General features: G+C 41.1%; 1 protein-coding gene across 3 annotated transcripts in view; it reads right to left on the bottom strand.

Annotated features, from left to right (window-relative positions):
• C7H10orf90 (chromosome 7 C10orf90 homolog) overlaps positions 1 to 13,217 on the bottom strand; it is a 150,385-nt gene that overhangs the window by 85,276 nt on the left and 51,892 nt on the right. For all 3 annotated transcript variants that reach the window (XM_056530011.1, XM_056530014.1, XM_056530012.1), the window contains 2 exons: positions 11,806 to 12,736; positions 10,830 to 11,033 (listed from right to left, as the gene is read on the bottom strand). In XM_056530011.1, the coding sequence (XP_056385986.1) occupies positions 10,830 to 11,033; positions 11,806 to 12,736 (1,135 nt within the window). The remainder of the gene's footprint in view (positions 1 to 10,829; positions 11,034 to 11,805; positions 12,737 to 13,217) is intronic.

The raw sequence follows: 13,217 nt of genomic DNA on the forward strand, positions 1-13,217 counted from the left end.
AAATCACCAACTTTTTTCACCTCATTTTGTGTGCTGCGGAAAGATCCTTTTTTGATATATATATATATATATATATATATATATATATTTATATATATATATGTAAATATATATATAATGTGTGTGTAAATTCATATCTAAATAATATATATATATATATATATATATATATATATATATATATATATAGCCTTGTAAATTTATTAATATCTATGTTATATTTTCGCCCACTTCTGCTTTCCATTCTTTAGCTGTAAATTGGCCAAGATAATTTGTATGTCCTCCTTGTTGGCCTAATTACTGTTTTCATTTCCTCTGGAATTTTGATCGTGTGTATTAGCAAAGAACTTTGCATAATGCATCACTTGCCCTAATAACACTACTATTATAGTAGACATAATAGACATGAAGGGTTCTTAAAAGGAAATGCCAGATGTATGTAATGTTACTTCCCTTAATTAGATGCAATTTCGTATAAAAGAAACAATGAGTTTATTATAATTTTTTTTTTTTAAATGTTGAAGCTTTTATTTATCTGCAAAAAAATAGGAAATAATGGTCAGCAAAGTGTCAATAGCTTATTGAAGCCTACGGAAAGATTTCTATCTGACAGCCTGCTGCCCAACGGTGCGATAGTTGTAATCAAATCCCCCTCCTCTAATGATAATGGGATGACTCTGCTGACATGTCTCAGTCTACACAGAAGATGCCAAGCAAGCTGCAGAACACAGGCAATGGCAATCTATTGTGCGCGATTTCGAGGCCAGTGTTAAAACTGTAATATTTTTATATGACTATTCAATTAACACATGTTAAAAATATATAAACAGTTAAAGCTCTTTGATAAGACCACTCAAATTTACATGGAAAAATTGGTATTCTATAGGGGTGGTCTTCTCAAAGAAAATGATCACTGTGCTTATTGTATGGAAAAGAGGTGGTCTTTTGCAGAGGCTTCACTGTATGTATTTATATATATATATATATATATATATATATATATATATATGTAGATATGTGGTGTATCTAGCAACCAGAAACAGATATCCACACTCACCGCAGGGTTAATGACTCGATGCTCCTACCTGGAAATGCCGGTTGATCTTGACGGGGACCGATGCATAGTGTTCAGAGGCTATTACCGGCAATTTCGTGTAACTTAGCGGTTCTTCCGGCCTCTAAGAGGCCGGAAGAAGCGATATGTGCGTGAAATTGCCGGAAGTGCAGAAGTGCGCTAAGAGGCTGGAAGAAGCGCTAAGTGCGTGAAATTGCCGGTATTAGCCTCTGAACGCTATGCATCTATGCAATTTCACACACTTAGCGCTTCTTCCGGCCTCTTAGCGCACTACCGGCAAGTTCACGCACTTAGCGCTTCTTCCGGCCTCTTAGAGGCCGGAAGAAGCGCTAAGTGCGCGAAATTGCCGGTAATAGCCTCTGAACGCCTTAGAGGCCGGAAGAAGCGATATGTGCGTGAAATTGCCGGAAGTGCAGAAGTGCGCTAAGAGGCTGGAAGAAGCGCTAAGTGCGTGAAATTGCCGGTATTAGCCTCTGAACGCTATGCATCTTTGCAATTTCACACGCTTAGCGCTTCTTCCGGCCTCTTAGCGCACTACCGGCAAGTTCACGCACTTAGCGCTTCTTCCGGCCTCTTAGAGGCCGGAAGAAGCGCTAAGTGCGCGAAATTGCCGGTAATAGCCTCTGAACGCTATGCATCGGTCCCCGCCAAGATCCACCGGCTACTCCAGATAGGAGCATCGAGTCATTAACCCTGCGGTGAGTGCGGATATCTCTTTTTGGTTGCTAGATACACCACATCTGACAGTCTGTCCTTTCATTTATCCTAGCACCTCCGCCAACTCTTTCCAGTATATGTCTCCATTCTCAATACGCTGTTGCAGCTTTAGCTTCTTATACTGATTAACCCTTACATGTCTGCAGTAATGGAGTAGTGCCATTTCCTTTTGTCGATTTACAACTATATATATATTAGCAAGTTTGATATAAAAATGTATGAAATGTCTGTTGAGGGGGACCTGTGTACTATGCCTATTATGCAAGACAATACCCTTCAATACCCTGAGCTGCAGTCTGACATATTGGGCCTGGGAAGCAGGAAGAGGAGCACATTGGGGACCAGAGCAGGACACCAGAGACACCTTGGGAGCGCCAGAGGTGAGTAAAGTTTATTTTTTATTTTTTTTCATGTGTTGCAAAATAGACATAGTTCACAATTGTAGAAGAGTAGGATGGTATAGATCTAGTATGTAACAGCAATACTACACTACTCTGACACTAAATATTAAGCTAAAGTTGAGTATTTCCTCCCACTCAATAGTCAAACATTTCCTACGACCAGCTGATACCATAATATGACTCGGTCAATCTGCAGGGCTAGGGGACCCCTAATCCAATTTACCACTTAATCATTTTAGATCAGCTTATCAATGCACAACCCCTGTGCACGAGATTATTGGTACACAATGTGAACTCGGCTATGATGGAAAAAGTGGATCATGGATCTGTGTGTATTTATAATTATTCTCCAGACTATTCATTATACTGTTGAATATCAATGAGTCATTGTATGATACATTATAGGAATATCTGTTATCCACATTGACAAATTTGCCACAGATGTCTTAATATTAACCAGTATTGCCATAAGGGAATAAAATATGTGTAAATGGAGTGAGCGTTATCATCCCTTTATGCAAAAGACTGTGTAGATCATTTTATGACTTGTTTATTTATATTATTTTGATGTTGTGTTATCTATATACACCCATTGACAAAATAAATAAATAAATAAACAACAAAACAATAAGTTGTTGGAGTCAAATTAAAGGGGTACTCCGCTGCTCAGCGTTTGGAACAAACGTCACGCCCCGCCCCCTTTGGAGAACCAAAGGCTGTCTGGGCATGCTGAGAATTGTAGTTTTGCAACAGGTGGAGGTACCCAGCTTGGGAAACACTGGTCTAGTAGATTGGTGGGAAGTGATGTGCTGGGCAGAACCACAATATTTTGTCAGAATAGCAGGGCAAAGCCAGCCAGGTTCCCCAAAGCCAGAGGAATACAGAGAAAGGAGAAGGTGCCAAGCAGGCGCTTTTATACTGCAAACGAGCGTCGTTAATAACGGTGCTCGTTTGCAGGTCATAAGCGCCCCCACAGAATTGATGTGACACAGTGTGACATTATGTGCCCGTTGTCCTCTTGACAAAGCTGCGTTTAGCAGCGAAACATGTCGAGGGGGCTGAGAATTGATTTTAAGCACAGTGTATACTCTTATCCCGCATTGCACACTGCAGGTGCATATGGGGGATACAGATAACAGTATTAGGTGGCCAGATAGGCACCATACTAGCATACAGTTACTTTTAATGGAGTGATTAACACTGGAGTTTTAATCTTTTGGTGTGAATTATAATAAAGATTTAGCATTATATGTGGGAAATAGGGTATTTTTGGATCACTTAGGTGATCTATAGGTTTATATTGTTGATGCTACCCACCATATATGTTGGTCTCTAGTATATTGAAATAACATTGGTGCCGGCGCCACCACAATGTTGTGTCACATTAAAGCTGTGATAGAAGTCCCGGCTGCTTGGCTGGAACTTCCGTTAGAGCAGAAAAGCCGACCCCTGCAGCACTTCTACTCTTCGGCACAGGCAGCTTTAGTATATCAAGCTGCCTGCAATGAAGATTAGTACAGAAAAGAGGATGGTGCCTGGAGGAGAGAGTGGATATGCAACGGGAGAGCGGTGTGACCGGTGAGTTGTGTTTTGTTTTTTATTGTTTTCTTTTCATGGGGGCATAAAAAGCCTTATATTATATGGGGGCATAATAGGATTTATAATACATAGGGGCATAATAAGTATTATATGATATGGGAGCATATTAGGCCTTATATTATATGGCGGAATAATAGGCCCTATATTATATAGGGGCATAATAGGCTTTATATTTTTAGGGGCATAGTAGGACTTATATGGGGGAATAATAGACCTTATACTACATGGTGGCACAGTGTAGGGGGCCTAATTGCAATATACAGTGGGGCAAAAAAAGTATTTAGTAGTCACCAATTGTGCAAGTTCTCCCACTTTAAAAGATGAGAGAGGCCTGTAATTTTCATCATAGGTATACCTCAAATATGAGAGACATAATGAGAAAAAAATCCATAATATCCCATTGTCTGATTTTTAAAGAATTTATTTGCAAATTATGGTGGAAAATAAGTATTTGGTCACCTACAAACAGGAAGATTTCTGGCTGTCACAGACTTGCAACATCTTCTTTGGGCTGGAATTCCACTTTTTTTTTTTTTTTTTGGGGGGGGGAACGCCAATTCTGCTTCATGGCGTTTTTTCGGCCAAAAAATGCTGCAGCCAGATGTTAGCTGTAAATCAATAAGAAATCCCAAAATTCTTTTTCCACTTGCCGTTTTTCAGTTTGGCATTTTTTTAAATCCTTTTGGCGTTTTTTCACTCTGTTTTGGCGTTTTTCAGCTCTTTGGCAGTTTTGCAATCGCAGCATGTTGAGCCACTGGCGTTTTTCTCCCTGAAATCGTGGCGTTTTTCTCCCATAGAAGTCCATGGGAGTAAAAAATCACCAAGAAAAACACCATGTGGGTTTTAACTTTGGTATTTTTTCAGGCGGTTTTTATTCTCTTTTGGACTTTAGCGATCCAAAAAAGTGATGGAGATACCTTTTTTAATAAAATGTCATAGGGTACCATTAAAAAAAATAATAAAAAGATACAGTAGTTATGTAAAAAATTGTATTCAAGAATTTTTTTTATAAATTTTTAAACGGATCAATTTATGTGTGCGGGCAGGGCACTAAAAATATAGCCAACAATAATAAAAATGTAGTGTGTGTTTGTGTTTTTCACTTTATTTTTCTTTTTTTTTTTAGGTGGTACTACTACTCCCAGCATGGAACACACACTGTTCCTTGATGTGAGTAGTAGTACCTGTACTTATTGACAGATCACCCCGGGTTCCATTGCGATCCTTCTGTATAATGTATAGATTAGGCCGGCCACTCTTTTATGGTCCCCTGCACTGCCGTATATGTGCATCTATTCATATTTCCCACAGAGAGCTGGGATTAGCCAGATGGTTCCAGCCAATCACAACTCTGTGGGAAATATGAATATGTGTATATATACATCAGTGCAGGGGACCAGAGAAGAGCGTCCAGCCGCATCTATACATTATACAGGAGGATCACAGCGGGTGTCAGGAGTGACATCCACTGTGATCTTTCCTTAACTGCGGGTACTACTAACTGCAGAGCATGCTCCATGATGGGAGTAGTAGTACCTGCAGTTAAGGAAAGATCACAGCGGGTGTCACTCCTGACATCTGCTGTGATCATCCTATCTATTACAGAGATGTGGAGCAGCTCTACACAGCGCTCGCATCTCTGCAATCAACTCTGTCCAGTGATGTGAATAGAACATCACTCAATCATATTTTCCTCTGAGAGCGGTGATTGGCTGCAACCATCCGGCCAATCACCACTCTGGACGGAAAATATGAATGAGTTATGTTCTATCCATATCATTGGCCGGAGTACAGAGCAGAGATGTGAGCACTGCATAGAGCTGCTCCGCATCTCTGCTATATTATGGATGATCACATCGGGCGATATGTCTATTAGTACAGGTACTACCAATCCCATCATGGAACTGTCTGTTCCATGCTGGGAGTAGTAGTACTACCTAAAAAATGTCAAAAAAGAGAGAAAAAAAGTGAAACACACACACTTTATTAAATATATATTAAAATTTCATTATAAAAAAATATAAATTTGGTTAAATACCTTTTTTTCCATCACTACTGCATCCTTTTTTTTTTTTTTTTTTTTTGGTACCCAACAAATTTTGAGTACCAAAAAAAAAAATTCCAAAGGGGCCAAATATGCAATTTCCAGACAAATGCAAAAACGCCATAAAAAACGCCAGACGCAGGAAATTGCACTGGCGTTTTCTCAGGCATTTTTTTTCTTGCGTTTTTTTGTTCAAACCAAAAAACGCAGGACGAAAAAAACTAGGAGAAACTTAGCCTTAAGAGTCTCCTCTGTCCTCCACTCGTTACCTGTATTAATAGCACCTGTTTGTTCTTGTTATCAGTATAAAAGACACCTGTCCACAACCTCAAACAGTCACACTCCAAACTCCACTATGGCCAAGATCAAAGAGTTGTTGAAGGACACCAGAAACAAAACTGAAGACCTGCACCAGGCTGGGAAGCCTTAATCTGCAATAGGCAAGCAGCTCGGTGTGAAGAAATCAACTGTGGGAGCAATTATTAGACAATGGAAGACATACAAGACCACTGATAATCTCCCTCAATCTGGGGCTCCATGCAAGATCTCACCTCGTGGTGTCAAAATGATCTGGTGTCAAAAGGACTGTGAGCAAAAATCCCAGAACCAAATGGGGGGACCTAGTGAATGACTTGCAGAAAGCTGGGACCAAAGTAACAAAGGCTACCATCAGTAACACACTATGCCGTCAGGGACTCAAATTATGCAGTACCAGATGTGTCCCCCTGCTTAAGCCAGTACATGTCCGTACCCGTCTGAAGTTTGTTAAAGAGCATTTGGATGATCCAGAAGAGTATTGGGAGAATGTCATATGGTCAGATGAAACCAAAGTAGAACTTTTTGGTAAAAACTCATCGTATTTGGAGGAGAAAGAATGCTGAGTTGCTTCCAAAGAACACCATACCTACTGTTAAGCATGGGGGTGGAAACATCATGCTTTTGGGCTGTTTTTCTACTATGGAAACCAGGACCACTGATCTGTGTAAAGGAAAGAACGAATGAATGAATCACAAAATTTTGAGTGAAAACCTCCTTCCATCAGCAAGAGCATTGAAGATAAAACGTGGCTGGGTCTTTCAGCATGACAATGATCCCAAACACACCGCCCGGGCAAGGAAGGAGTTTCTTCGTAAGAAGCATTTCTAGGTCCTGGAGTGGCCTAGCCTGTCTCCTGATCGCAACCCTTATAGAAAACATTCAGACAATGTGAATTTATGGATTTATTTTTCTCATTATGTCTCTCATACTTGAGGTATACCTATGATGAAAATTTCCGACCTCTCTCATCTTTTTAAGTGGGAGAACTTACACAAATGGTGGCTGACTAAATACTTTTTTGCCCCACTGTAGGAGCACAGAGGGGCCTAATACTATATGGAGACACAAAGTTGGCACTATTACCATATGGATCAATACACATGGAAAGTTTGTATAGAGGTGGTGTGCAGAACTGAGGAGCCTTACATGGTTATCTCAGTCAGAAAGAAAGTCAAAAGCTGGCAGTCCTTTTGGATGCAACCCATCTGTGGTGGGCCCTTTGAATAACTTATAGTGCTCAATGTCGGTTAGCGAGAAGATTGTTTCTGTTAGTAAAAATGACTGACCATACAATGCTACGGACAGTCTAGATCTGTGAAACGTGGCTGGAAGAACTGACCAATCAGAATGAACATTTCCCTGGTGAAACTCCTGTATTACTAAAGTACATGCACTGACTGGCTGTCTGGTAGCGCCCCCTACAGTACACAGAGGTATTACATGTTCTGTACTACTCTTTACCTTTGCCAGAGTTAGTTGCTCCTTTGGAGACCAGGTGAGGGCGGCTCCATTACTTTTTTAGGACACTGTGTGTACTGTGCAGGACCCTGAAGAAGCTCCTGTCCTCTACATAGACCAGTGATTCACAGCTCCCAGAAGATCTTTCTTACTTTTATATGTAATGATTTGCCTTATATATATATTAGCTATCTACTTATTTTTCTAAATTCCTCACTTTTTGGATGACATTTTGGGACTGCAGAACCAATTACCAGGTTTCCACAAAGTTGTGGTCTCAACATACAATGGTTTCAACATACAATGATCGTCCTGGAACCAATTCATAGTGTAACTTGAGGGACCACTGTAGTGTGTATAAAAATATGTCTGTAAAACCAAAATTCCTTTAAACCTCTGTTTTTTTCAGTTATGGATTCTGTTTGTAAATATGAGTCAATCTGGTGTAGCCTTTGTTTTATAAGAGATATTTTAAGTCTTTCCTTCTATACTTCCTTAGATAACATGTCATGTTCGTGCCGAAAGTACACATCTATCAATAATCGTCCCTCGCCTGAATATGCTGTAGAGGCCTCTGAACGTATTCTCGGTGCTTGAGATGTAGACTCTTTAAATTGATGGAGCATGTAGGCATCATTCTAGCAGCCAATGATGCTCTAGGGATTGCTACTTGGGGAAAGTGAGCACATTAAGGAACCCTAAAAACAAAACTCAATAATCGAGAAGCTTTTTATTAATTTTTACAAGAGATAGAAGTGGATCCATCTGTCAAATGTTTCAAGTATCAATAGTTGACCACTACTGGGTATCTCAAATATTGGTAATTCAGTAAACACAATGAAGACACAGCTGTACCGTCTTCTTCTAAAGTTTATTATTCTGTTTCTGGAGAACCAAATTACCCTTGATTTTAAAACGTCACTGTCATTTGCAAAAACTTCTTATACAATGTAGATTATAACATTATATGTGTATTTGTAATATACATTGTTTAGAAAATGTGTATATTTTTTGATGAAAAATGCTGCCTTGTCCCTGCAGCTATTGCCTGTGTGTCTCTGTGCCGAGACAAAATACAGGAAGTGTGAGTCGGGCAAGCAGGGCTCTCTACACTAACGACAAGAAGGGCTCTGGGCACTGAGAGCAAGTAGGGCTCTGTGCACTGAGGTCAAGCAGGGCTCTATACACTGAGGGCAAGTGGGGCTCTGTGCACTTAGGGCAAGCGGAACTCTGTACACTGAGGGCAAGCAGAGCTCTGTAGACTGAGGACAAGCAGGGCTCTGTACGCTGAGGACAAGCAGGACTCTGTGCACTGAAGACAAGCAGGGCTCTGTACACTGAGGACAAGCAGGGTTCTGTACACTGAGGACAAGCAGGGCTCTGTACACTGAGGACCAGAAGGGCTCTGTACACTGAGGACAAGCAGGGCTCTGTACACTGAGGACAAGCAGGGCTCTGTACACTGAGGACAAGCAGGGCTCTGTACACTGAGGACAAGCAGGGCTCTGTACACTGAGGACAAGCAGGGCTCTGTACACTGAGGACAAGCAGGGCTCTGTGCACTGAAGACAAGCAGGGCTCTGTGCACTGAAGATAAGCAGAGCTCTGTACACTGAGGACAAGCAGGGCTCTGTACACTGAGGACAAGCAGGGCTCTGTACACTGAGGGCAAGTAGGGCTCTGTGCACTAAGGTTCTATTACATGCTCCTGGCTCACACATCAGGATGATTGACAAGCCAGGAGCCGGCACAAAGCCCTGCTTGTCCCGCTTGCACTTCCTGTATTTTGTCTCTGCACAGAAACACAGTCAATAGCCCAAAAATATGCAATTTTTTTTAACCAATGTTTGTTACAAATATACATATAATACTATTATCTAAATTTTATGGAAAAGTTTTGCAAATGACAGGTACACTTTAAGGTAGCTACAATGAAAGCAGCTCCTAATCCACAGTAAAAACAGAAAGACTTGTGCAGCTCATGATGTCTTTAGCTCACAGAGCATTGCCTAGACTGAATTCATTAATATTTATACATTTTTTGTATTGCTTACAATAATGTAAAGTGGTCTCTAAAATCGATCTGGATTCTATATCAAATTATTTCCTAACCACGTATTTCAGCATATATTACCACATTACTCTTTTTTCTGTATACAGCTTTTTAACCTGTTAACTGTCTAATCAATACATTGTTGCCTTGATTCCTATTTACTGTCTGACGTGAATTTCCACTGTATTGCCCTTACGTCATTTGCAGAGGTCTAGAGCAGTGTTTCTCCAGCTGTTGCAAAACTACAACTTCCAGCATGTCCGGACAGCCTATTGGTAAGAAACTGTGCAGGGCTCCTCTCTCCAAGGAACTGCATTATCAGCAAATAATGGAGGGGGGAATGGGTCAAATGAGTCATGGAAAGCAAAGGAAAATAAACACCAGACCTTTCTGTCCTGGGGTGGGCAAAATCTGATGAATATGGCCCCCCGTTCTTCTATTTATGCCACTGATTTAAATACTTGTCCCTAAACATCTTTTCCCCTATCCAAAGGATACGGGATAAGATGTATGATCGCAGAGGTCCTGCCGTCGGGGACCCCCACGATCTTGGCTGCGGCCCCCAGACATCTTTGCTCCTTGCCGGATGAGTGGCGATGCGGGCCGGAGGCTTGTAACATCACAGCCATGTCCCCTCAATGCGAGTCTATGGGATAGGGCGTGATGGCCGTCACACCCCCTCCCACAGACTTGTAATGAGGGGGCGTAGCCGTGACGTCACGAGCGGGGTGCGGCCATGAAGTCACGAGCCTCCGGCACTGTACCCGACACTCTAAACGAATGCCGGGTGCAGCAGGGAGATCCCCAGTAGCATGGGGGTCCCCAGTGGCGCTACCCCTGCGATCAGACATCTTATCTCCTATCCTTTAGTAGGGGATAAGATGTCTTGTGGTGTGGTGTACTCCTTTAAGGGCCCCTGCAAACCTGAGCTCCAAGGTGAACAGAGAATCATTCTATTCTGGTTCAGTAGTCCCTTGAAACTTTTCATTTTAGTAATGGTATGATTAGTTCTTTTATATATTAGGAAAGTTTTGTTGTTTTTCTTTTCTCATTCAGTGTCCCCTTTAATATACCTTATGGTCCCTTTGGTCATAACACAAGATATACTAGAACTCATTGTCCGTTGCCTACATGCTAATAGCAGAATATGGTCTTGTGGATTACCTTTCAGAGGAATGTTCTCCTTCTGTAAATTCAGCTTACTCTTTCCCTGGTTGGAAATTTGTTTTCCAAATATGAAGTTGAAGGTGGTAATGCTCGACCTTTCTGCCCCAGGATGTCCGAAGCTCGGAAGAGGAGAACTTCTCTCTGCATAAATCTCACTAACAGGCACAGGATCCTTCTTCGGTATATGTGGGAAATCGAAGGCTGCGGATATAAAAGTTTATAATTAATCTTAGTGAGGCTATAAATGAGAATAGTGTTTAAGAAAAGTAAGGCAACTGAGGCCCTACACAGAAGAAAAACTGTGTTTGGCAAATTCCCTTGAAGTTTTGGGTGGACTTATTTCTTTTTTTTTTTATTATTATTAAATCAGATGATGGTGGATAAATGCAGCAAATATCTGAGCCACGGGCAAAGAAGCTATAAACAGGGAACTGTTAGTTCTCTGTATTTATAATTCATCCTCATTTACTGTATGTAATTGTACATGTTTCTGCCAAAATTCATAGATTAGTTTAAATATCTGCACTGATTCACTCTGCTTCAATGGGTGGAGCAACCGTGGGGGGGGGGGATCAGTCTCAACAAGGCTGCAGGAAATTGTCCCAGATGTGCCTCAATGGGTGAGATGTCTAGAAAAAAGAAAGAAAAAGCTAGTGGCCATGGGTGAGATGGCTGAATTGTGGGAGGGAGAAAAGTGACCTCACTTACAAACAAGGGATCTTGGGACTTCTAGATGGAGGGAGGGAACTTGAACAGGAAATAGCAATTTCACAAAAAGAAAGCAGCAGCATTATGGTGGATTCACAACACAGCCATTTAGCCCCAAGACAAGCACGGATCTTTCCTAAGCATGTCCATTACTGTCTGGCAGGTAAGTACTTAAGTCACCATATGGTTTATATCCCCTTTAATCTGAATATCCTGTACCACGTTCTCTCGCGATTAATAATGGCACCCTGAAACTAATGCTCACCTTCTATATTGAGATAATTGGAGACATCTTGGCAAGGGTCCTGGTGATATCCATTTATGTGTTCTTCTTGATGCCTTTGATGTTCTGTGAAAGGCTTATGTTGAGCTGTGGAACATGCATTTTGTTGTCCATAGTCAATGTGGCTACTCTTCTTATAATCCCCTGCTATTTGATTTCTTATTATGTGTCTAGAGGACTCCACAAAGTTCCTGTTACACGTATGGACCAGTCTACTTTCAAGGGGACGCTTTATCCTAAATGACATTTCTGACCTGTATGTTTTTTGGTTGGCTGCATGACATTGACCAAGACACACAGAAAATAACCTGTGTCTACAATAAATAGCTTGCGGACATGTTTGAGCCCTTTTAATGTTGACACCTGAGATAAATGATGTGTGGCTGGTGTCCTTTAAACAATGATGAGTGGCCTCCTGACTGTTCAAAACCCGAATGGGCCAACTTGGAAATTCCTGAGAATGATTGAAACCAAAGGGCTTGAAATTCTGGGTAGAGTCATTTCCATTATCTAAGAATCTACATTTCTGATTATGTTCAACCGATGAGACTGGAGCCTTCATTAATAAGTCATTACGTCTGCACAGAGAAGAAGCCAGGTCATTGGTAATTTCCTTCTGAGCCTGGCATGAAGATGTAATATATCTTCTGGTGGTAATTGTAATAGACGAGAAGCCTTTCTTCCCTTCCAGGCTGTGCTTTTTTCTGGCAGGATGAAGGTTTGTTCTACACACAGTTCTGTCGGAGGATGTTACAATCTCTAATTTGCCGGGAAGTGATGACAATGTTCTTCTAATGCTGATGGCATTGTGATTCACCATAGACTGCCTTACACAAGACGTAATGGGCTCGGTGATCATGGATTGTGAAGGAAGGAGCTTGCCATCATCTTCACATTCAGCCTCATCAATCATCTGCAAAATGAGGACAGATAAAATCATTTGAAATTTATACAATGCAAAACAATTTCTTTAGAAAAAAAAGAAGTTCTGAAATTCTGGTTAATATATTCTGCTTTCATATATATATTAAAGAGCTTTTCATATGAGATGGTGAGTGTTAAATGGACCCGCTTGATCTAATACTCAATGATTCAAAAAAAACTATTCTTCAATTTGACCACTTTAATCTCTTACCCAATAGTGATCTATCAATTGCCTTATATCACCTCCAAACCCCACTGATTGGCCACAATTCACTCATTAGAAGTAATAAGCACAGACATAGACAATACCTGCCTCATTAATAGGAATTAAAGGGGTACTCCACTTGCCAGCATTAGGAACATTTAGTTCTGAATGCTGGCAGTTGCCATGCCCCCTGCCATAGACTTGCATTGGGGGGGGGCTGACATCACGAGGGGGGCGTGTCTGACCCCCGCAGCGGGCACACATC

Source organism: Hyla sarda, chromosome 7 (genome assembly GCF_029499605.1).
Source record: "Hyla sarda isolate aHylSar1 chromosome 7, aHylSar1.hap1, whole genome shotgun sequence".
NCBI lineage: Eukaryota > Metazoa > Chordata > Amphibia > Anura > Hylidae > Hyla > Hyla sarda.